This window comes from Camarhynchus parvulus, chromosome Z (genome assembly GCF_901933205.1).
Source record: "Camarhynchus parvulus chromosome Z, STF_HiC, whole genome shotgun sequence".
Classification (NCBI taxonomy): domain Eukaryota; kingdom Metazoa; phylum Chordata; class Aves; order Passeriformes; family Thraupidae; genus Camarhynchus; species Camarhynchus parvulus.
The window spans coordinates 56,949,635-56,976,086 of NC_044601.1; the positions used below are offsets into that span (position 1 = coordinate 56,949,635).

General features: G+C 37.4%; 1 protein-coding gene across 1 annotated transcript in view; it reads left to right on the plus strand.

Annotated features, from left to right (window-relative positions):
* Window positions 1–487: 487 nt before the first annotated feature.
* The window catches only part of TTC33 (tetratricopeptide repeat domain 33), a 42,890-nt gene continuing 16,925 nt past the window's right edge, over window positions 488–26,452 (plus strand). Inside the window, exons 1-3 of the mRNA XM_030968642.1 lie at window positions 488–693; window positions 819–1,047; window positions 24,894–24,975. Coding sequence (XP_030824502.1) covers window positions 827–1,047; window positions 24,894–24,975 — 303 coding nt within the window. The 5' untranslated portion in view covers window positions 488–693; window positions 819–826. The remainder of the gene's footprint in view (window positions 694–818; window positions 1,048–24,893; window positions 24,976–26,452) is intronic.

A 26,452-nucleotide genomic window follows, 5' to 3' on the forward strand; every position in this document is an offset into this window, starting at 1 on the left:
GTGTTTTTTTTTTTTTGCGAGGGGGAGGGGTTGAAGTGTTGTTTTGTTTTGTTTTGGGTTTTTTTTGGGTTTTTTTTTTTTTTTTTTTTTTTTTGTTGTTTTGTATCGGGCTTTTTTAATGGAGGCTGGTGGGGTATTTTTGTGTGTGTGCGCGTGTGTGTGTGTGTGTTTGTTTTAGTTGCGGTGGTGGTTTTTTCCCCGTGTAAAAAGCCGTGTTTGTGAGCCTGGCTCACTTCTCCTTACGGGACTTCCCGGCCGGAGCCGCCTCTCCGTGGTGCGTGGCTGCTGTCCCAGGGCGGTCGGCGCAGGCCGGGGACATTTCCGCCGTCCCGCACCTGTCCCCGGGTGACACTCGAGCACCGCGGGCGGTGGCACTCCCAGGCCCGGCTGTTTTGCCCCCTCCGGCCCCGCTGCCTCCTACGGACAACAGCGCGGGGGGGGCCGCCGGGCGCCTCACGGCATCCACACGGCCCTGCCGCGCCGCGCCCGGGCGAACTACGGCTCCCAGCTCCCTGCCGGGCCCACGGGCACCGCCGCTGCCCTCGCTCCTTCCTGCTCCTGCCCGGTTCCTGCCGTGCCGCCCCGCCTTTCCGCTTCCTGGCGCGGCGCTTCCAGCCGGGAGAGGCGGCCGCGGCAGCGCCCGGTACCTCCTGGCCCTGCGTGCCTCAGGGACAGCTCAGTGCAGCCGGTCGGGTAAATTGTGTGTGGGGAGTGCCGCGCTGTGTTACTGCTTTCGGTTCGAGAGGGGCGAGGGGTGATTGTCCTGCTGTGTACTTAAAAGCAAAATTACCTAAGTATTTAAAATGCATTTTTCCTAGCTCTCCAGATGGCTTCTTTTGGGTGGAAGAGAAAGATTGGTGAGAAGGTCTCAAAAGCTACTTCTCAGCAGTTCGAAGCAGAAGCTGCGGATGACGAGGATCTGGGTGACGATGATGATGCTACCTGGGTGCTCGCAGCTAAGAGGAGAAAGGAAGTTCTCTTAGAAGATTGTGTAAGGAAAAGTAAAGAGCTCAAGGATGAAGGGGCAAATTTGGCTGAAAATAAGAGGTACTAATGTTGTCTTACTCTTTTTTCATTGACTGAAAAGTTGCTTCATGATGTTTTAGTCCCTTCTCTAAACACTAGTAATTTCCTAGTATCTGCATTGATAGTTTCCATAATTTGACAAGTAATAATTTCTTTCATTTTGCCTTTACTGTCTGGTACTAAATAAGTTTTTGTATTTGGTGATGTTATCAGCTGTGAAACAAAGTATATATTCCACCTTATCTCTGCATGTTCTCAGAACAACAACAACAGCAAAGATTGCCACTTGGGGCATAGTGATCATGAGATTATAGAGTTCTCTATATTTGCTGAAATCAGAAGGAACATCAATAAGACTATTGCATTGGATTTCTGGAACTCAAAGTTTGGCCTATTTAGGAGACTTATTCAGAGAGTTCCTTGGGAAGCAGCCCTTAAAAACAAAGGAGTTCAGGGAAGATGGGCGTGCTTCAAAACAGAGATCTTGAGGGCACAGGAACAGACTGTCACTTTGTGCTGAAAGATGAGTCGATGAGGCAAACGTCCAGCCTGGATGGGAACTTAGGAATAAAAATATATATAAAAATACCATTTTTGGAAGGAGGGTCAGGTCTCTCTCCCAGGAAGTATTTAAGGGGCTTGCTAGGGCATGTAGAAAAAAAAAATAGGGAGGTCAAAGCCCAGTTTGAATTTAATTTGGCAGCTTTTGTAAAGGATAATAAAAAAAGTTTTTACAAATATATTAATGGCAAAAAGGAAGGATAATAACCATCCTTTGTTCTCTAGTGGATGTGGGAGGGAACTTTGCAACTGCAGGTGAGGAGAAGGCAGAGGTGCTTAACAGCTTCTTTTCCTCAGTCCTTAATGGGAAGACAGCTTGTCCTCAGGACAGCTGTCCTCCTGGGCTGGTAGATGGTTTCAGGGAGCAGATTGGCCCCCCTGTTATCCAGGAGGAGGCAGTCAGGGAACTGCTCAGCTGTTTGGATGTTCATAAATCTATGGGCCCAGATGAGATCCATCCCAGGGTGATGAGAGAGCTGGCAGATGAGCTTGCAAAGCCACTCTCCATCATTTACCAACAGTCCTGGCTCACTGGTGAGGTTCCAAATGTCTGAAAGCTGGCCAGTGTGATGCCCGTTCGCAAAAAAGGGTTGGAAGGAGGATCCTGGTAATTATAGACCAGTTGGCCTTATCTCAGTAGCTGGTAAGGTGATGGAACAGTTTATATTGAGTGTGATCATGGAGCACTTAAGGGATTGCCAGGGTATCAGACCCAGCCAGCCTGGGTTTAGGAGAGGCATATTGTGTTTGACCAACCTGGTCTCTTTTTATGACCAGATGACCTGCCTGGTAGATGCAGGAAAGGCTGTGGATGTTGTCTATTTGGACTTCAGCAAGGCCTTTGACACTGTCTCCCACAGCACACTCCTGGAAAAGCTGCAACCCACGGCTTGGACAGGAGCACTCTTGGCTGGGTTAGGAACTGGCTGGATGGCTGGGCCCAGACGGTGGTGGTGAATGGTGCTGCATCCAGCTGGCCTGGAGAAGAGGAGACTCAGAGGTGACCTTATCACCCTCTAAAACTTCCTGAAAGATGGCTGTAGTCAGGTGGGGTTGGTCTCTTTCTCCAGGCAGCAACTGACAGACCCAGAGGACACAGTCTTAAGCTGCACCAAAGGAAATATAGGTTGGATGTTAGGAAAAAGTTTTTTATGGAGTGATAAAGTTCTGGAATGGTCTACCTGAGGAGGTGGTGGACTCACCATCCCTGGATGTGTTTAAAAAAAGATTGGATGTGGCACTCGGTGCCATGGTTTAGTTGAGGTGTTGGGGCATGGGTTGGACTCAATGATCTTGAAGCTCTCTTCCAACCTAGTGATTCTGTGATTACAGAGGTCAAAAGATGAAAAAGTGACTGGATCTGAAAGCTGAAAGGGTAAATAGGATGCAGAGTGATAAGCCATACCATAAGTAACACTTTAGCCACTCTTTAAAATGTCTTTTTTCCCTTACTGAGAGTAAGCCTATCGTCCTGTGCACAGTGCCCAGGCAAATACTGCCAAGCAGCTAATGCACTGTTAGTCTGCCTAGTGCTTTGTGAAGTCAGGTACAGAGAACTGCTGTGAGTGCCCTCTGAGTACTGGAAGTTTGCCAGTTCTGGAAGGATATTGCAAGAGTGGTTCTATTGTCTTCTTGTGCTTCAAACAGAAAGCCCTTTTGGAGTCGAGATGTGTTAGAAGAGGGAGAGGTGGACTGTAAATTGTGCATCAAGTAGATAATTTGGCCAGATCTTCACTGGGGGGAGAAGAAACAGTTCTGAGAATAGTCCCTTTAAAATCTTCAGAATTGTTTGACACATGAATTTTTATCCTTTCTTTACTTTTAAGAGTATCTTTATTGTCCCAGATCAGAGATACTATTTTCCTGGTAGAAATATTACTAAGATGTCAGTAGGTTCTCCTGTGCTGTTAAACTTTTTGTCTTAAGAGGTATTATGCTAAAAAGGGTTCCCTGGGCAATGTGGAAGAGAAGGCAACTTGGAAGTTTAATGCAGGCAAGTTTATAATAATATAATGTATATATATTATATTACGATAAACTTATAAAAATATATGTATAGAATACATATCATAATAAACATACTGTGAGTATGGTTGGTCTGATTTTAAAAAGAGTAATGAACAAATACAAAATCTCTTTGAGAAAAGGCTTATTTTCAAATATTTAAATACAATTCCCTCTTTTAAGTGGTCACTGAAATAGTGACACTGTTTAGTGAGTGACTTCAGTTGATTCTTTTGTGTTCCTGAGGCCTGTAATTTCTGAATAAAATTTTGAAGCCTTTTAAAGTTGAGTTTAAATTAAAACCAAGTTAAACTTAATAAGTTTTAAGCATCCTTCCATTGTATTAAATCAATAGATTTCATGCAGTAGTTGCATAAGTGGGTTACATTAATATTAATAATTGAAAACACAGAATGTGCAAGTTAGTAGTCAATTAACATCTCTCTTTTTAACACCAGAAATAAATCATAGATTGCTCTACATAAGGTAGATCTATTCTGTCCTTTTAGGAATACAGAGATTGCTAAGTATTTTTATCTACTCTTGTATCTTTAATACATCCTGTCCTTACCTATATTAAACAGATTGATTTTTTTTAATTTCTGTCTTCAGTTATACATATGGCTTCCTTGTATTTTCTTTTGGATGCTGTATATCTTTTCTCTATGTTCTTTTTTGATTTTTTTGGTGTATTTTTTAAAGTGCAGTAAGTCTCTTGACAGAGAGAGTGGCAGATATTCTCTTGTAGATATGGTTTAGGTTGGGGGCATACTGAACAGCAGGTAATTTTTTATGCTTTTGATATCTTCACTTGGTCTTAAAAACTGAGTTCTCCATTATGTGTCAGTTAGAAAACCATACAAAAGCTTCACCCATCCGTAGGTAGCAATGTAAGCATTTTCTGTGAATTTAGGGAGGACTGTCTCTCATCAGAAGTGCTTATAAGAACTACTGAGAAACTCTCAATGGCTTACAACAGGTATGCTAAGGAAGTCAGCGTTCATATCTGAGGCTCAACAGAAATTCCCACTTGAACTTTCAGTTTCCATCAGTTACTCCAGCACACTCTACAGTTCAGGCAGTGATGGTGCTGTTGGGGCACATAACTTTCAGACAGATTTTCTCTTTAAAAAAAAATCACATAGGTTTTACTCTTTCTGACAGAAACTGGTTGCTGTGATTATGTTCAGGCCTAGACCACATAGGTTTATTTCTTGAAATACGCATTTGTACAGCAAAAGCAGACTCGTGTAAATAATTATATACTTTAGGTGGATTGTGTCCTGAAATATCAGAATGTGCTAATGGTTGAAAAAATATCTGGGTTGGATTGTGTATCATTCTAGAAGAAAAGCAAAGACCTAGCACTAGAAAGTAACAAAGATTGGTTCTTGGTTGGTGTTACTTGTGAAGGGGATCCTAGAAGAAAAACTTGTGAAGAAGCAGGGGGCAAAAAAAAAGAAAGAATGGAAGTAATAAATTAATTTCCTATGGTGGAGAGATTCTGAGGTAACGTGCATGGCAGAAATTGATATGATGAATTTTTAAAAGCAGGCCCACTATTACTTAGCTAAAATAGTCATTACCACATTTATGTTTTATTAATCTGATCAGCTTACTTTTTGGGTAAGGGGAAGTGGTGATGGTGTTACAAGCCCTGCCGTGGTTTTGTTAGTCTCTGTGTACGCCATAAGCCTGTTTGTGTGGAAAAGTGAGATCTCACTGTTTGGTGTTTGTAAGTTGGGTTCTCAGTGCTTCTCTGGGGGAGGGAGTAATGAATGAGATTCTCAGGCGCCAGAATTTATGCAGCCTGTGCTATTTGCTTGCTTTGCTTGCCACTTTTGTGAGTGGCAGTGGGGGAATGTTTGGGAAGTGGTGAAAACCCTCTGTGGGTTTTCAGCTTTCGTGGAACTGTTTGAAGAGTATTTGTACCTGCTGCAATGTATGTGTGCATGACCTTGATAAACCGAGACAGACAAACAGAAGAAAAACAGTGATGAAGACGATAGTTTATGATCCATATTTTGCATTTTTTGTGGGATGGAAGAAAGATTAGGAAAGATTTCTGGATTACCAGAAAAATGTGTTAAACTAAGTTGATCATCACAGTGGGAGTGTTACTGTGAAAAACACTGTTAAGGAGACTCTGACCTAGAAATTTGTTAAGTAGGCAGTATTGAAGACGGCTTGTAAATTGATGATCTTGTCAGAGCAGCAAGAAGAGGCAGATGTGTGGAAGAAGTATCACATTTGTGTGCTCTTTTGATATGTGAGAAGGAGCAGGGAAACAAATATGTACAAACATACACACAGTCTTTTGGGAGCAGGCACATGGGGCTATTCTTTAGGCTGTCATGTGCAGGGCAAGGAGGTGGCCTTTGATGATCCCTGTGGATCCCCTCCTACAGGGTATTTTGTGATTTCTATAAACAGAATATTGTCTGTTGGTAGGAAGTATGGAGAATATTTTAGAGGACAATTTTTTTCCTTATAGGAAACTTGAAATACTGGTGAATTATCCATCTTGAGACGCCAAGTATGGATGTGCTCACATACACTGGAGTTAAAAAAAAAGACAACTGAAAGCAATACCAAAACCCAGCAACCCCAATCCATTTTTTTTTTGTGTTGGTTGTCCTAAACTGTTTTAAATCCAGTGTAACTTCACATGTTCTGCCTTAGTATTTTGAACACAGCAATTTGCAATTGCATGTTACTTGACTGGGAGGGAGGAAAGCCTTTGGCTCTGGCCACACGGTTAAGAAATGGTTGAGGTGCAGGTAAACAGTGAAGTATGATGTACTTAAATACATGGCATGTGAGAGCTAAAAGCTGGAAGAAAAGCTTGTGTCAGACTTGTGTCCTCAGTGTGACTGAGTTGCCTGTCTGTGCAGTAGCTCTGCAACCGTCCCTGTGCTGTTCTCAAACCTCAAACTTCTGTAGCTGCCCAGTAAGTGGCGATAGAACTCTTCTCTATGTGTCCTGAAGAGGTGCAGGATTTCTGTTCGATGTAGACTCTGCCGGGTTTAAATTCTCAATGATTTGTGGGGTTTTTTTTCCAGTTTTGCCAAATACAAGTTAATACTGCTCTCGCTTCTGATGATGTTTATTGTGCTAAAAAAGAGTAAAAATTTTCATCTTGATTGGGAAGGTCATGTTTTCAGCTGGAACAGTCCTACATTAGAGCTTCCCCTATATTAAAAAAAAAACTTCTTTTACTTTATCACTTGGTGTCTAGATTAGACTGATTAATAATATTTTACTTTTTATTTCCCTTAGCTTTTGCAACAGCAAATTAAACAAGGACATATCAAAGTGCAGTGACTAGACCAGGTAGCAGGCCAATTTTCATGAAACTGTTTACTTTTCTAGAGGGATTAATTTTTTAGAATTGCTTAATTTTCTAATCTATTGAAAAGAACGGAACTTTTCTGAAGGGTCATTTTTTCCACATTTTAGCAGCTGAGATTTTTTCTCTGATGTGAATGCCAGCATGACTCCCAGATGTGTAGTTAGTGATTCTTTAGCTACATACACTATAATTGACTTTGTTTTCCTCACTAGATATTCTAGTTAGTCAGATGATGAGGCACACACCTTTAGAAAGTATGCTTAGTGTAGTGGTAAGTCAAGTGTTTACTGAAAAAACATGTCTATCAGGTGGAGCCGATTTTAGCAGTTGCATTTGTTCCATTTACCCATGTGTTTTCGGTTTAGATTATGGTAAGTAATTGATTAAAAATTAGTTATGAATAATAAAATTGTTTTCAGATTATATTACTAATTCATTTTGATGCAACTAAGATGGCAAAGGATAGACATCATTGTGTTGAAATTGCTTTTCAAGTTTCAGTCAATAAAGCTGATGTTACTTACATAATACCATGTTAATAAAGAGGTTTCCCAGAAGATCTTTGGCAAAAACATTTCATCAGTTTAATCAGCTGAGTTACATTACAGAGTAGCCTAGAAAAAAGAGATTGTGTTTGAGAGAAGAGGGATCCAGGGAGAGCAGGTATCATTTGTTTCAAGTTTTCTCCCCTAAACTCAGTAGTAGTTTTTCCTGATGAAATAATGAAAAGGTGAATAGAGTGCTATGTGGATATGTAGGAAGCTCCTGACAAAATCCAGATCTAAAATGGAAATTTACAAGAGGTGAGGGCAGAGTTGTGTGACCCAGTCAGACCACAGAGATTCTGTCTCGGCATGCAGGGGCAGGGATGAAGTTAGCAAAGCCACAGCCTGTGTGGAGTTGAATCTGGGGAGGGATGTGAAGGGCAGCAAGAAGAAAGGCTTGTACAGATGTATCAGCAACAGAAGGAAAACAAGGAAAAGTCTGGGTCTTCTACTGGAGGGGGTGGAGAATCTAGTGACAAAGGATGCAGAACGAGCACTCACTGTCTCCTTTGACTTGGTCCTTACTGTGTTTCATTCAGGAACCCCAGGTCCAACTGACTACAGGGAAAGTCTGGCTCAAGGAAGACTTACCCTTTGTGAGTCAGACTAAAATGTTTAGATAAACCTGATGTAGAGAAGTTCATGGTACCTGATGGGGTCCTTCTTGGAGTGCTGCCAGAGCTGATTGATACCATCACAAAGAATCTGCAACTGTGCTTGAAAGGTTTTGACAGCAGGGCATGGTTCCTGGGAGCTGGCAGACTGATGGGGAATGGTGTGGATTGTCCATCCGTGTTGATACTGTGGACAGGAGCCTGAGCAACCTCCTTTAGCTGACCCTGCTTTGAGGAGCTGATTGGATTAGATGATCTCTAGAGTTTCATTCCAGTCTTGGCCTTTTTGTAGCTATATCCCATTAAAAGTTCAGATACATTCAGAATACAGAAGGTAGTTCCTGTGAGTTTTTAAATTTTGATTCACCAGTACAGGTATCTTTGGTGGAATACTTCGGGTGAGGAAACAAATTTTAAAAACTGCACTGCCTTCTTACCATCTCTGCTAACTGATCTCATTTAAAGCAAAGATGTGTTTTAAATTTAAAAAATTAAAAGGATTGATTCAGTAGATAATCTAAGAGTCTATGAATTTTAGTGTCTGGCTTCAAGAATAAAGTCTAAGTTTCTGTTAGGCTGCTGTTACAGTGTATTGGCAATGTTGACTCTATCATAAGAATAATCTAAAAGCCCTACAGAGTTTGGATTTTTATGATTAGGTGTAGGAGAAATTGCTGGAAAATGCTTATAATGAGACCTGAAGTATGTAGTAAGTACTCATGCCTACTGTTCTTTGTAGGCTGAAAATAACTGTTTAGTATGAGTTTGGATGTAATTTGCATACCAGGTACAATTAGCTATTATATATAATGCTTACATCCTTCAGCGTGAATTACCAATACCAGTGTTCTGCAGACAAAATGAAAAGTTTTAGCATCAGTAATTATTTGATTGAGAGTTTTCTTGGGTCAGTCATGCAAAAATGCAGAGAACGTAAGTAGATTTCACACTGTAAGTCAAATTATACACTGCAAATAGGGGCTTGATTAAAACTGTCATGAGTTCTAATCAAAGTACCTGATCACATTTTAAAGTTTTTCAGTGTTTAGCATTACTGTCTATATTGTGTCTATATAAAACTTCCTAACTGTTACACTTCCTTGGGAATGCTGTACACATCATATGCTCACTAAAGAGACAAAGGGTGTGTAAGCTGGAAGTCCTGCATGCAGAACACATGAGCTGAAGCAGAAAAGACTGAACAAGTACAGACTTTGTACCTTTGTTTTTTGGAGAAAGCCTGTTACAGCTTCTCTCGTATTAGTCAGAATGTATGGATTTTTTTCAGGCCTCATAACCTTTCTACAGAATTAAAAAAGTGCAGAGAGTGTTTTGCAGTGTTTAAAACCTTCCTGTAAGTGTTGTATAAAGTAAGACATTCATTATTTTGTCTAAGTTAATTTTTATTGCTAGCTTTATTTTGTTAATTGTTTACTGATAGAGTTGCTGCTTCCTGGTGATGCATCTAGTTGGCCCCTTTCATTGAGAAGTAAGTTCTTTGCAGACTGCTTAAGTAGTTATTCTTGTTTAAGTTGTAATTTATCTTTAAATTAGCTATTTTCTTTTCGTTCTGGGAAATGTTATTTTCCAACAGCTGGTTACTATTTGTCAAAGCAGGAGTTCAGTTATGAAATTATTACTAATTTAGTACAGATTTTTCTGAGAGTGAGTGCAAGAATTGTAGATTATTTAAGCTGTACCCAGAGTTTGAATAGTTTTGAGAGTATTTTTTTGTTAGAATTGTTGTTCCTTGAAGATATTGAAATATGACACCATACCAGCCATCTGTATTTGAATGTGTGCATATTTCTGTATGTATGTATTTGTAAACAGAAGCAGAAGGAATATTCATATGCCAGCTGTAGACTGTGGAATCATTTATATATGTCTATAGATATATTTATAGTTTTATTCAGAGAAAGAATAATTTAATTGGTGCCTATGTATCATCCTGTGTAGTTTAGGCAGTTGTTGTCAGCCAAGACAAGAATCAATATTCATTCAAGGTCTCTTGATAGTGTGAGGAGAAAGAGGTACAGCCTGTGAGGTGACTGTAAACACCTCAGGTGAGGTACCTAAACATAGGTGAGGGTGTGAGAGGAACTGGGCTTATCCGTGCTTTTTTGGACATGAAGGAAGGGTAATTTGTGTTACCTGCCTTTGTATTTATGTCTAGAGTCTGTTCCTTCTGTGCATGAAATATAATTTACAGAATTTTATAAATGAAAAGCTGCGTTTTTTACTGGATATGTCTTGTGCAGTGTTTTTTTAAGTAAACTCTTCAAAAATATGTCTGTTTACTTAACATTTCTCCTCATATTTAAATATGTAGAGAATGCTGCTGGAACCAAACAAGCATAAAAAAAGGTTCTTAAGTGTTTCATCAGTATGTATTAATTTTTAATGTTTATGTTAATGTCTCTGTGTAGAGTATTCATGCTGTTTTCTATCCTTTCTCTATATATGAATGAATACTTGTCTCAGATTTTTATAGGCAGTAAACAATAGTTTCTAGATTTAACATTACTTGCTGGTCCTCTTGTTTTGTCCCATTCCTAGCATGCTTTCCAGACACCTTTTGTTTACGACCCAGTAGGACAGTTGCATCTAATCCCAGAATATCTCTGTGGTACTTCTTAACTATGTAACATACTGGATTGTAAATAAATAACATAAAATATAAATATTGATATTGTGTTACTTTTATTTTCATTACTCATTACAATAATATTTTGGATTTAATTTTTATCACTCACTATCATAGCTGTGCTTGAAAAATTAAAATATGTGAAAGAACATGGGCTGGCATTTTTCTAGCCTTGTGCAGTATATAAAGGTGGAGTAATTAACATTTTTCCTTAATTTTTCTGGCAGTCTGATTTTCCTTGAATCTGATGTTTGTATCTGCCTGCCAGTCTTTGAGATGTTTTGCCACATGAACATTTATACCCTTCTGCTGCATATGAGGGACAATGAGTGTACCTAGCAGAATGCTACTGGTGCAATTTTTTTTCTCCTCCCAAGTGCTGTGTTGAGGTGAAGTGCTTCAGTGTGAGTTTATCTCACAGTTGGCTTGATTTCTGAACCTGTCTTCATTCCTTTTCTCTTCCTGCATGTTAGTGGGATAAACTGCCAGAGGCAGGGATCATCTTTTAAAATAGGTGACATGGTGGGAGTATAGCCAGCACTGCTGCCATCCTGCAAAAATCAATTTCTGCTAGCAGGTAGTGTTGGTAGATGGCAGCTAGAGGTTCATGTGAATTCTTGGGTGCAAAAGCCTACCTGTCAGGTTAAAGAACATGCTTGAGCTTAGAGATTTTGCCTATAACCTCAGTTAGGAATTCTAATGGTGCAGCTTTTAAATATAGGCATTTATATTATTTATATGCCGAGCATATAAATACAATTTAGCAAAACCTAGTAATTTACATTAATAATCTGAACAGTTTTTATAGAGAAATACAAACTGGGGCCTTTTGCATTTCCTTCATAGAGTCCCCTGTATTAATTATATCATGTATTATAACATGGATACTGTAAAATGTGATCATATCTTATTTTTTTTAAGTGATGGTTTTATTGTTTTGCTTTTTGTCCAGATCTACTGTTGAATACATGAAATTGCTTTTACTTGAATAATGAAACCTTTATATTTAGAAATATATTTTCATAATATTATTTCTCTTCATAGGGGAAGCAGTAAGGAAAAAAATTAAGTGATTTCCTAATTTAATAACTTTGGCCAGTTGCTCTTCATGTCTAGTTATTGTTGCTGACAAAGATAATATCCCCCTCCACTGCCGTTGTTTTAACTGCCTCTGTCATTCATGGAATTTAATTTTGAAATAGTAATTTAGTATCTCTTGCCCAGTACTTACTGAACATGATGTGTACCCATTGTCAGTATCTTCCAAAATTAAAATGTACTGATTTTAAGGGATTGTAATTGCCCATTTGGTTCACTGTTTTTCTACAGAAGCAGGATATTGCAGTGTACTTTGTTAAAAGGTCTTGGTTTCTGTATACAGGTCAGCTTGTCTTCTAGTTCCCTAAATGTCCTCCATATCCTGTGGCATATTGTGAAAGTATCCTTAAACTGAAAATTATGCTTGGCAGTAAAGACTTGGAATAAAAACTCTCTATCAACATCTTGTTCAGCCAAGTCTTTTGAAGGGTTAACTCAGAAAGCAAATGGGGAAAATTGAGAGTAGTGTATTCGCAGTTTACATTGTAGAAATATTTGATATTGTAGGACTGATGGTTGTTAATGAGTTGACTTCATAACATTAACTACTACCACAAGAATGACTGCTTGGAAGGGTCCTGTCAAGTAACATGTGGTCATCAAATTTATAGAAATGTAATTTATTGTGTATCTTGACTTCCTCTATTGTTTTTTGTCCCATTGATTTATTTATGTGGCAGTTAACAATGCAGTAATTTTGTAGACAGTTGTTAAATTATGCCAGGGCTGAGCTAACCGAAAGCCAGGGCTGGTGTGTGCGTTCTCCCTCGCTGTGGTTGTTTGGAAGTACCTCGTCAGAGATTGCAGTTCTACCACTGGATAAACTGTTCTGACTTGGGGGTCAATGTGACCCAGTTCTGCTGCTCTTTCATTTCCACTACTTTGCCATGGTTCCATTTTTTTTTGTTTTTACCCTGGGGGAAGCCAACTCAAAGTACCAGTTAGTCATAGCACTGCAGAGGAAGCCTGGCTGGAAAACAGTCTCTTTCTGGTTGCTGCTTCTGATCTGGTTCCTAAATGCTTTTGACAAAATAGCCAGAAAAATGGGAGTGAGTGGCCAAACAGCAGGGGAAGAAGAGAGAAGTTATTTCATTTATGCTGTTGTCTAGTTGTTGCCTGTGTTATGTTACTGTATTGCACATAAAATTTGGAATTGTTATCTGTGAATTTGTTTGCACTTGTAGTTGTTACACTTGTAAAATACTCATGTGTTTTCAAATGAGTCTTTTTGTCTCACTTCCATCATTAGATTGTGAACAAACTACTTCTAATTCCCTAAAGTCCCTAAATAGGGATTTTACTAGCAGTTTTCTACAATTTTAGCAGTACAAACTAAAGTACACTTTTTTGATGTGGGGTGAGTGCAGAGAGAGTCCTAACATGACAATATGTTAAAATACATTATCAAGTATTTGGTAAATCATCTGACCTATATGAAATTGATGATAGACATTGTGTTTTTTTCTTAGTAGTAATTTGGGTGACCAGTACATTTGTCCTGGTCTCAAAGAGAAGACTCGGTATTTACAGCATCATCCTCAATTTTATACTGTTGCTTTTAAATACTGAAATTCAGATGTTTTAGACAGGAACCATACCTTTCCACCTATGAGTGCTGTCCAGTACACTTGTAACATATAGTGAAGGAGGTAATGCAAGCCTCCTCTCTTTCTTTTTATTCCTTCTGAAAATCAGTCACAGAAATTTTGTTTTTATGAAGAACTGAAGCTTGCTATTTTGCAGTCAGTTCAAACTAATTAATAATTTTTACAGGCTGCCATTCTTATCACTAATTGGATATATTTTTGTGCCAGTCTCTGGAGTTCTACTGGCTCTAGCAACTAAATGACAAGTATTAAAGCAATGTTTTGTCTTTGACCTGTCAGCTTGGAATAGAAATCCAACGTAGTAGACCATGCATGGCTTAAGCTTTTTGTCTTTGGCAAAAATTAGGAAACTACATTTAAACAAAATGCAGTTCCTAGTTGTGAGGTTTTTTTCAGCAACAGTCTTTGGATAAGAGATCTTGGCAGTGAATAATGGATTGTATTCAGCTGGCTCCTGTTTTTACTGTTAAAAATAGGAGACACCTGTTAAATAGCATAGACTTACTGAAAGGAGTCTGCAGCCTAGCCTTCTCTGTAGTAAGCTGTATTTGTCTGGAAGATTTAATACAAATTTTTCTTTTCCTGGGAATTGGCTCTTGTGATGATAAATTTGCCTTCAGTGAATTTGGATGTTGACATAGATGTTTTTATATTGGTTTTATTCTAGGCTGTGAATGAAAGTCATCTGTTTGCCAGAAGGTTAACCTTTCTGATGTTGCTCACATAATTTATTTTCCTGGATATATTTGAAATACTGTATATTTTAAAATAGATTTGTCATTCAGTTAAGTGTTTCAACTTCCAGTCCTCAAAGAGAATTTCTGATTTGAATTTGATTAATATTTACTGAGACCCCAAAAAGGACTTAAATAGCGGCTTGTTAAAGAAAAGGTGTACATATAGCATTCTAGGGGTAGGATCACATACTGAGATTGAAATGAAAATTTTCCAGTCCAGAAAATAAATTTTGTTTTAGTCAGTGCCTGCTTCACCATCTTTCTGTCACTGTCAGATCAGAAAGTTTTTTTGCCAAGCTCTGAGTATGAAAGTGATAGGATGCTGTTTCCTAAAATGCATTTTTTTATAATGCATAGTGTTTCATTTCTATCACAACAGCTGTTTTGTTTGGTGAAGTAATTCTCCCGTGTGATTCCAGTGTAACACTCTCCAGTGCAATTGTCCAAATGGAGAACTACACCAGGGAGCTGCCTGGCATTTTAAAACAAGCTGTTGGACAGGTCATAACCTTGATTAGGCTGTTGATTTGCTTCAAGGAGCAAGAGCTTTTCAACTGGTGCAAAAGCAGGGACAGGAAAGTAAACTGAGGTAGGTGAGGAGAGTGCAGAACAACTTTTAAGGACTTACCAGAAGGTTGCAGAGTTGTTGGAAAACATTTGCCTTTCAGAAATATGGCAAAATTCTGATACTTCTTGATATTGTGGGTGGAATTGAATGAATAAGGTTTCAGAAATTACTTATTTTTGTAACCGATTTCTTTTGTGAGAAAAGAGACTATTTTTCTCCCTTTTCAAAAGTGAGAAAGGAATTGCAAGCAATATTGGAAAAAATTTAGAAGTGCTGCTGCTATAAAGAAAAAAGGAAATTGATACTAAAGTTGAACAATAATAATTCAAATGTCCTAATTAATTTACAGAATTGCTGTAATAAAAGCTAAGGAAGTTTTATACAAATTAATGGTGTTATTACATTGAGCGTTGTGTAAGTATGAAAAATCTTTAACCTCGTCCTTTTTTCCTGCGTAATTAATTGGTTTTTATTTAATGTCACTGATTGTGAGGGTTAGTTTTGGTCTTTATTCTGATAATGAATTGATATTGAGAGAGAAAAATCATAAATATTGAGGAAAACTGGGAAAAAACCACCAACGTGAGGTAGTATATGTTTCAGTTAAAGCACATTCACTGGTACTGTTAGAGTTTGTAGAGCCATAAATTCAGGAAAAGGAATTGTAGAAATAGACTTTTGTAAGTCAGACTTAAGGATGTTCATTTTATCAGTGCAATCAACCTCATGTGTAAAGAGAGAAGGTAGTGAAGAGTATATGTTAAAGGGCATATTTTTATAATTGAGACACAGGTCTGTTCTCCAGAATGCAGGGAGCTATGAAGCTTTGCGTCCTTTTTGTTTTTTTTTTCCCCAGAAGGGATCTTCCAGCTTATAGACGCTTTACAGCTCTGTGCATTTTCACAACAATCTTGTGTCTGTTGTCCTGTTTGCTTTCTTGAAAGTGTCTTGTGAATCTCTTGGTGTTACTATCTTTCAGAACTCAAAATATTCCTTGTAGATGTTTCCTGCTAGGTGGAGCATAGGATTTGAGTCATAAATTAAGACTAAGAGGGAGAATGGATTTTACAAGGTAGTGTTCTGAAGCATGGGATAATCTGAACAAGTCACTGAAGTATTCCTCTCCAGTAGTCAGCGCAGATAAAACCATCTGATATGTTAATCTTCTGTTGAATCTTTAATATTTTATTTTGCATTGCATGCTGTACTATGGCAGAAACATTGAAATAGATAGTTCCAACAGTTCTTGCTGTTCCTCTTTTGACGGGCATTGCTTTATTGTGGAAAATGACAGTGCCAGCCAAAATCATCAGCCTGAATGGTTCCTGTGAGCTTGCATTTCAGTAGAAACAGCATTGTAAGTGATTAGTCAGCTCTGCCATGGGTCTTGAAGCAGAAACGTGACTCATCTGACTCTTTGTAGAACATTTTTGTTTAGTGACACTGAAGGCCACCGCTCCTTGCTGTGGTAGTGCTGGTAGTGAAAAGTTGCTGCTCTTCTTGCCGCTTTGGTGTGGATGAGTTCTTAGTTATTCTGAGATTAAGAACTGGGATAGTTCCCTTAATTCTAGGTAGTGACACCCAGTCTCCATACGGTCTGTATATCTGTGTATATTATGTCCTTGCAGATAGATTGTTCTGTTTATTAGACATCTATATTTTACTTATTTCAGGAGACTTCATGGCTATTGCTGACTAGTACTTTATAGTCATTTGAAATCAATACTTTCAGTAGTTTCAGCTGTGTGAGAGGTTTACAGAGCACCTGCCTACTTAACTTAGTAGAACTTTATTGAAAAAATAAAATTGCCTTTCAAATATGAAAATACATTAGAGAAGTATACATTTCCCCTATCTTTGTCTTCTTGTCTGTTTTTGTCTAGAACTTTTGTCATTATTATTCATCAGAAAACATTGTAAAGAGGCTGTAAGTAATAGAAAGAAAGAAAATGAAGCAAAATTATATTATTTAACGCAGATAACAAAAGCATGTCAACTAGATGAGAGGGAACTAATCAGAATACAATATGAGCAGACTGTTGTTTTTTTGAAACATATCTCCCAAAATGTTTTCTAATGTTAATACCCTACTGTTGAACATCATAATTTGGCAGTAAACAATTTTGAGAAAGATAGAGGAATGCTGGTATTTTAAGCCCAGCATTTAATAAATTCTTTTGTTTTATTGACTTAAAGCCTTAATTTCTATGTCAGATTTCTGAGAACTGTTAGGATCATAATGTTAAGTAAGTGAGAGCTGTCTGCTATCTGTGGACAAATAATTAAAAGCTTAAAAGGAATAATTGTCTTCATAGCTAAGAGCAAAAGAGTTGAGACCTATCATTTTGGCCTGTACTAGTGTGTGTCTAAAGGGTATCTGAACAAGTGATTCTCAAGACCAGAATATTGCTTCGAAGGCAGCATAACAGCTTTTTCCTTCTTGCAGCTTTCAGAGGAACTGCTGTTGAAAATATTTTGAAGAACTAAAGCTTTCTATTTAGAATATCATTCCAGCAATAAAAATGTGTTACTTCTCTGTGAATAGTTAAAATACTACAGCTATTGCAATGTCTAATATTTGATTTATATTAATTTGCAACTTCTGTTTAGAATATTAAAATGGTGAACTGATTTTACTGAAACAATACAATTAATTCTAGTTTGACGCTTGCAGGGTTACGATAGTCAGTTCTTACTGCTTAGATAATGAAAATTGCAGGTTGAGGTATAATAAAAATTAATTTCCTTCTTGTATTTTCATGCTGCTCCTGTTTGCCCCTGTTTATTTGGGCTTCCTACAGACCTCTCACCTGTAAAATAACTATCAATACCCGATATTAATTACATTAAATTACAAGTCTGGTGTTTAACAAAGCACTTAACATGTTTATAGACAGTTAGAAAGCATACAGCTTTTAGACCCAGTAAGGGATTCTTAGGTGTTGTCTTTTTTACTAGTTATGGGCTAATCTGATACTAATGTTGAAAATAAAAGCATTTGTAACTGAATTTTAACTATATGAATGTAATTAATATTTATCCTTTTTAATGTTCGTAAATGAACACTATTTATACAACCTACTAAATGTTCCTCTGCATGAAAATATTTCTCAGTGGTGTGGAATGTCTTGACAATTGCTGTTCTTAAGCACTCTGACTTCCAGTATGTGCATATAGCTGTTGTTTCCTCTGTATCAACAAGTCTGTTGTTAGCACTGCCGTTCTAAATAGAAAACACTATAACTTGCAGCTATAGATATTGGAGAAATACAGGTAAAAGGTTTGCCTGTCTGTAGAGAAGTTCTTGAATGTTGCTTACTATCTGGTGGATTAAGATATTTCCTTGTGCATTTTTACACATCTTTGTGTTCTATTCTGTAATTGACAGTTCAGTGTTAATAGCATACAGGTAGAAATAGATGATTTCTTTTGTCTCGTCCTGAAGGTCAAACATTTATCCATACTGCACTTTCAGATTTTTACATGGTAAAAACCTAAATACTTCTCACTGCAGTCTGTCTGTTAATATTTTTGTAGTTAACCAGGTATGCAGTCAGTGACAGTAGTCACTTCTGATTGAAAAATTATGGTTTCCATGACTAAACCAGCAAAACCACTATTTAACTGAAAAAAGTGTAATTTCTTGGAGTTCCTGTCCTGCACTCTGAATAACACTCTGGTGTCTGAGTTAACAGCTTCTAGCAAGATCTTGAGATAGTCTCACTTAAGAAGCACAGTACTGAGTTCTCAGGACTACTGCAAATGATTAGCAGTGTATTTTTAGCCCTTCTGACAGTCAGCATGATGTAATCTTATTGCAGGTAAGTAAATTCCTCTGTGTTATATAAATTTTCTATTAAAGCCATATTTTGAGAGAAAAATATGAAGTAGCAGTGCCAAGTCCAGAGAGGATCTGCAGCAAGGCCGGAAACAAAGCTGTAGAATGTCCAGTATCTAGAATTTTGCATGTGATTGGTATCTTATAACTAAGATTTTTTTCAGTAATATGCAACTTACTTCTTCTGTTTCCCAGAACAAAAAGGGTTTTTTAAAAGAAAAACATGTGCTTTGAACTTGCTTGTTAACCGGCTATATAATTCTCTTCAGTCAGAGCTTAAGTAATGGTGTCATTTTTGAAGACTAAAGACAAGTGTAGGCACATGCATGCGTGCTTCCCAAAGCCTCCCTTAGGAACAAAGCCCTGAAATTGCACACACTGATGGTCTGGGAATGAAAATTTGCATTTGTGTTGCAAATTTTCTTGTCTGCTTACAGATAAGTGAGGTATCTGAGTGGGGTGGAGCATGAAACAGTGATTGACCAGGTTGTAAAGAATGGGGTAAAGTAAGTCAAAGGCAGCAGAGCCCTCGGCTCACAATTCAATGTGAAATGTACTTGTGAAAGACATATTTACTCACTCCCAATTTCCTCTGTATTTGTTGCTTTAATTAGTTACTGCAATGTACTCCATTCCTGTGTCTCAAAAAAGTGATGGTGAAAAAGTAGCGAGTAATATTTTGAGATTACTTTTTCATATCATATGTGAGGAAATTAAATGTTATTCCTGTGAGAGAGGCCGTGTGTCAGAGATGGTTCCAGAATCCTGATTCTGCGGCTTTTGCTTTAGGGTACTTGATTTTTTTATATGAACTTGTTTATCTTTCTCCAGTATTGTATTTCACAATTTTTCTTTGACAAAGATAGTTTCAAAACTGCATTTGCCTATGAGATACAGTGATAGAAATTAGCCATATTTACATTTGTGGCTGCAATTAAAATTAGGAAACTGGTGAGTGGAGCTTACATGAAAAATTTGGTCTTGTAGTTCATTGTCATGATGGATGGTAATTACTTTTGGCACATGATGAAATGATAATTCCCATCTGCTCTTCTGTGGAAGTTGTTGGGAGAGAGAAGTCTTTGAGAGAAGTCTTTGAAATACTTGTGTAGCTATTTAATTTTATGTTATGTTCAGCTGACTCACATGTAACAGAACTGTGTGTTTACTGTGTAAGCCAGATGTATTTTCATTTTGTACACTACAAGTGTCCAGGTGTTAATGTCCTGATTTTAAATGGTCTAATGTGTGCAAGAATAGTAACTCTCAATATGTAGGGTTTGAAATTATGTACTTCAGGTATGTTCATGCTGTTTTGCCCCGCTGTCAATTCAGAAGAGTTTGTCTTCTCAAAGAGTAGCTGCAGTGAGTTTGTTTATGTCTCCTTTACTGTGGGGCAAGACCCACATGTATGGCCTTGGAAGAATTGCCATGCTCCTCTTGTGTAGCCACACCTAACTGAGACTGTTAAATTAAAACATTTTGTTGAAAGGTCTAGTGTATAATAAAACAGCTGGTTTTTTCATACCTAATCAGAAGTGACCTTTGACACTTTACCACAAAATAGCCATGTTTTTGTGCTGCATTGATTATGTTTCACCAATAGTTGTCAGAATTGTCTGACAAAAAACTGGGAAGTTTCTAAAACTTCAGATGAACATTTTAAACACATGAAGCAAGGTTGTAAGGTGTATCAATCCTACAATTGTTATCCGGCTGTATGACCTGTGGACATCAATTTTCTATGTGTGTTTAAGCAAACAACTTCTTTTTGCTCATTTATGAACGGTTCTTCTGTAAATGCTTCTACTGAGTGCTGTCCATCTCCCTCTTCACCCCCAGCAGAGGAATTACTTTACTGTGAAATTCTGTGTTAGAGAAATCTGAAGTTTTTAAACCATGTTAAACAAAAAAGCCATGTTATGTTCATTCTCATTTTTCTTTCTTAGTTTCCTCATTTACCTGTTGTTTCTATCTTTTCTCCCAGAGTCTAGGCCTGCATCATCTCCCAACTTAAAAAGGGAAGTTTATTCCTGTAATCAACTTCTGCTTTAATTTTCATTTCTCTTTTTGTGTAGTCTGTATAATTACTTACTAGTGTTCTTTTCCTCTGGTTTCCAGCAAATGCAGAATTTGACCCTGCATAGGTTAAAATTGTTCTAGGTGGTGTTGCTGGTGGCTACAGACCATTCGTGTTCCTCCTCTGTGATCCTTTGAAAATTAGGCATATTCTTTTTAAAATTTGCTGTCCCTTTCTCAGTTTTGTCTGTGTTTTTCCTCATTGTCCTGTAACATTTGACTGTGGGACTATCCATCCAAGTCTAAAAGAAATCCCAGGTCTTAGGTTTCTTCATGTGTTCTGACACTGTACTCCTGTACTCTGCTTCTCTCCTGCAGATGTGTCTTATTTTATCTGAATTTGATACCATCTCCTCTTTTTACTATATTTGCAGATATTTTCCGTGTCATTCTGATTATGTTCTGTCTCACTCTGTTCCTGGAGCATCAGCCTGTAGCAAGCCTGAGAGTAAAAATATAGAACTCTAAATCCTGCATGAGCTGTGGTGCTGCTTTTTAGCATTTTATGTATGTGATTCAAAAATTGATCTCTGTGTAATCTGAATGATAGGTTTTTTACCAAGAAGCCTCAAACATTTTTTAAAAATTTGTTTTAATGATCTTATTTAAGAGTTCAAGAGATCCTGTTTTCCCAGGAGTGGTGTTGAAAAAGTGAAGTGTAAGCACGAGATATTTGTTTCAAAAGTTTGGCAAGCTGTAAAAAAAGTGCCAAGTTTCTGCAGCTCCCAGATGGTCAGGAGCACGTCTGAAGAGAGCAGTTTCAGTACTTCAGGGGAGCTATGGGATTTCATGGTTTGTTAAATAAAAAATGTCTAAATCTATCAGGTCTTTTGTCCTGAAGCCATTCCAGGTGTATCCAGTTGTCAGTAATTAATTTCTTTTTACGGCTTTGCAGTGAAGAAGAGAAAATGCTAATTAAATTCTGATTGTAACTGTATAATCTTTTTTTTTGTAGTGAAGTATACTACTTGGCTGAAATCACTGTGGGTAGATAAGTATGCTCTGTCTGTGTACTCACATAGCAGGAATTCTACATTTCAAAGTATTACAGTCTTATCTTAACAATGCTTTGTATTACTGATTAGGTCCTTAGTTGTAAAGAACATATGCATAAGGTTTTTAATTTTTCTGGAAATACGGTTTTCATAACCTATTAAAAACAGGTTATGTCCATTATTAGAAATCTGTGACTTTACTGCTACAATAGGTAAATTTTTATAGCCATCCCAGAGATCTAAAACTTAATGGATCTATTTTTTGTCCGTTTATATTTTGCTTAAAATTGGTTTTAATTTAGCCAAGAATGATAACATCATAAATCATATATCACTGGTTTTGCTAATATCTTAGTCTCATAAAATCCTAGTGAACTCAAGATTTTTCTACTCTGGCTCCTGCTTGAAGCAGGATCAACTACAGTGAGTTGCTCAGGATGTTGTGAGTTGAGTTTTGGAAATCTACAGTGATGGAGATATGCTTAAGCAGAATTTTCTGTGCTTCAGTTTGTGCCTATTGCTTCTTGTCCTGCCACTGGGCATGACTGAGAAGAGTCTGATTCCATCTTCTGAATGCCTGCCCCACTTTCAAATTGGGTAATTTTGCACCATGGTAAGATTCCTTTGAGCCTCCCCTCTCCAGGCTGCACAGTCCTGTTTCTCTTAGCCTCCCCTTATATGACAGATGCTCCAAGCCCTAAGCAGATGTCATATTTATATCAAAGCTTTCCTTTTCAAAACTACTCTCCTCACAATGGTAAAGTACAGTGGTAAAGCTGTACAGTTCAGCTCAAGAAAAGATCCTGGGAAACAGTAAAATGATCTATTTTTAAAATTATTTATTTTGCAACACTACCCCCATGTTAACTCCCTTCTTATTTCAGTCAAGGTTTATGGTTTTCATAAAGCATTTACTGGAACACTGATTTTATAATCTTATTTTATATCCCTAGGAATCTTTTTCAGAATGGTGGTTGATATTTAATATAATCTTTTATATAATATTTTCCTTCAGAAGAATAAGATAGAACATTCTTTGATTAATGGACTACCTTTTTATAAAGAAATTTTCCTAAATTTGCATTTCTAGAGGAAGCAACAGTGGCTCATTTTTGCTTAGTAAGGACAGTATCCTTAGTTTCTCCTGGAGCAGCAATAGAAAGATCTTTTTTCTGAGTATTTGAAAGAATAGAGAAGACATGTTTTATCAGACTTTCTAAAGGAAATAAAGGCACTGAAAAGAAGACAATTTCCCAGGCCTGTGGGTATCTGCAGACTGTAAGCTGATAGTCAGCAGTCCTGTATAGGTGGAGCCTTTCCTTCACCAGCCCTCTGCTGTTGTCTTCTTGGTCTGGGAAGTGATTCTGGCTTTCTGTTCTTCCTTCTCTGGGATCACATTTTCTGAGGCTCACAGGCAGCGTTACATTATATACTGTTCACACACAGAACACATGTAGCATAGTGTTTCTGTGAATGTACTACTTTTTCTCCCTTGTCCATCTTTATTCTCTTGGCAGACTCTTGGCAAATCAGCAGCAAAACCCAGCAGGATTTGGGGGATATTAGCTTATATTTGATCTTTCTTTCAGAGTTAGCAGGTTCTTGCTTTGAGTTTTATCACATTCAGATTGGTGCTTTGAGCAATTTTGTTCCCTTCATAGAAGTAAAAATGAAGGTTCCTGAAATGCAGCTTCTTTTCTTACATCTTTTTACTTGCAGAATGCCAGTGCTGGTCGCTCCTCTCTGGTTCCTGATGTTATTACTATAATTTCTCTGTTCTCCAAAACTTTTTTTTTAGCTAAACTTTTTTTTCTGTACTCACAATATTACACCTTCTGCATGGCCAGAACACCACCTAACTGAGTTGAGGACCCTTTTTCATGTGGGCTTTATTTGCTAATCTGTGCTAGGTTTTGAGCTAAACTATAAACTTCTTGTCCAAAAATAGTTCCCACTAAGTAAATAGCAGCATAACGCTTCTACTGAGGCATGTAGAAAATGTCATGATGTTTTCTTTAGGGTGAACACCTGCCCATGGGGCATGAACTGAGATGAAAAATGGGCAGCTGGTGCCTAAACTTTGAGGAAATGTGAACATTTATTGAAACATCCTTTGCTTAGCACTCAAACATCACACTCATTATTGTAATTTGCAAACTAATAATACCTGAATCACAGTGAGAGTTTGACTTCAGTTGCATTGCTTTTCCAGTCTGTTTTTCTATTCTGAATTGATTCAGAAGTTTCTGAAGTCTTTATGTGACAACCCAGAGGACTGAAAACTGGGGAAAAGAAAGGGAAGGAACAATGGGGAGTAGGGGAAGATAAAAACTGTTTTGTATGAAGGGCATGTGAAAATTGCTGTAGTTTTACCTATACTATATTAAAAATGAAGCGTGTGTACCTCCCAGGAGTAACTGTTTTCAGACCTTTGCAGTGTAATTTATGTAAATACAGGCATTCCCACACAGTTCCATAATAAATGTGGATTTTGAAGTTTCAGAGAACATGCGATAACCCCACAGACTCATTAATGTTGATGAAAGGCCACTTTTATTGCTGAAAGACTGTAATTGCATCTCACTATTCTTTTACAGTTCTTCGTTGTGGTTCAAGTTTTACCTCTTTGTTCAAGACTCCTTTTTATTGGTTTTAGTCAACTCTTCTGTTTTACTCTTTCTCCTAGGAAAGAGCAGCATGGTGTATGCTTTCCCAAAGAGTGATTTCAGTATAGCTGTTTACTTTTCACTTCCTTCTTATAGTTGTATACCAAAGTTGTTTATATATCTTTAGAGTCTCTTATATTATCTTACAGTACAGAAATGTAGGCTTTTTAGAATGAAAAGAAGTTTTAGATTATGACTGTATCATGGCATATTGAGTTCAGAATATATTTTTTATGCCTGGCTAAGGATGATTTTGACAGTGAGGGAAATTGGACTCAGTTCAAGATTTCTAGTTTTAGGTCATTAAGCTTTGCCTCAGGTTTCCAATGTTGTCTTGCAAATTCACTTGAAGTCACTTCTGTGGTAATACTTAGCATCCATTTGATCAGAACAAAAATACCCAGTTCCTGAAAACAGTTATTTTGGGCAAGTAATTAGAAAAATGATTAATACGAATCATATGCCATGGCACTTTCTTTAGGACAATGTCAGGATATAAACAGAAATATCCAGCCCCTTTAAATATGTTGACATTGTAATATTGTTTTAACTACAGGTACAGAGAGGCTCTTGTCAAGTGGGATGAAGCACTTCAGTTAACTCCAGAGGATGCTACACTTTATGAGATGAAATCACAGGTAAAGCATGACAATTCTTTGCCAGTTTAGAAATTAGAAAATAAAACATTGTGCTTGTGAACAAATACTAGGCAACATTATTTAGTTGTTGTGTGCAGGAACTGCAACACAATTCAGGTTTTTCATTTTTACCAACTAACTTGGTGTCGTTTAACAGAAATTTCTAGTATCTGCAGAGCTATATATTAAAGAATTTCAAATCCTGATTATGCATTATTGGAAGACCCAGGATAATACAATTCTGCTTTAATTAGCAGCACTCCAGATTACTGTAAAGGGTGTTAACTTACATAGCTGTTCCTTTATAAGTTTAAGTTTTAACTTTACTAGTAAAGAAGTTGTGAAGACCTTCTTTACTAGTGAAGTTAAAAATTTACCAATATTGTCTTCACATCTGCTAAGATGTGAAGGTGGTATTGGTAAATTTTTTTATCATAGTTTAAAGATTTAACTCTGTTTTGAATAAAACAGAAAGCTGTTAAAAATTTCAGAACAGCTCTGCTCAGCGGGACAAATTAGTCGACAGCTCCCTTGTAACTGTTTTTATTATGGTTTTATGTGAATGCAAGAATTTAAGATAGGTGCCCAAAAGCATTTTGTTTAATTGAAATTACACCAAAGGTAAGTATTTTCATACTGAAAGTAGTAGGACAGCTGTGAAGTGTGTAAGCTTACCTGGATTGGAGCTATGATGCAGTGAACTATCCAAAGATGTTAGTGCTACAATGTGCTTCAATCTGTGCTCCAGATAGGAATACTGAGGGGTTGTTGGTTACTTGGCTTCCCAGTCCCTGTACTTCAGCAAAATGGCAAAGGTGAGTTAGAGACACACGACTTTTCTGCTGACCAAGAGGAACTGAGAAACATTTCTGTTCTGTGATCCATTTTGTGAATTATCTCTTCTTGTCTATTGATACAAGTGAAATGTGAGAATAGTGAAAGCTGAAAAAACTGAAAAAATGTTGAAGGAGCCCGGGCCTCTCTTCTACCGTGCCTTTAATTTCTTTCTGGAAAAAAAGAGCAGTTCTCAGCAGTTGCACCATTTCTTTTTTATTTCACTTTTTTGTATTGTGTAACACTTGTTACACTGTGAATGAGAACACAAGGAAAGCTTGTGTACAAAATATATATTTATAAAACTATTTCCTGAATCTTTTTAATAAAACATGAAATGTTTCAATTGGTAATGCCTCTTTCATACATGCAAATAATTATTGCAGATTTTTTTTGCAGTATGACTTATGCTTACTGGAAGCTGTTTAGTAGAATGTGTAATTTGATACCTTTGTACTTCTAAAAGCATTGATGTGAGCTGTAGAAATCCACTTTTGCCAAAATAGAAATGCGTAAGTCATTCAAAAAATATTGTGGGCAATATTCAAAAGATACTGTCTTAGAGCTGACTGTGTTATTCCAGTCCAGCATACCAGCATAAATACTGCACCTATTACACTGTAGCTCAGTGAAAATGTTTTGG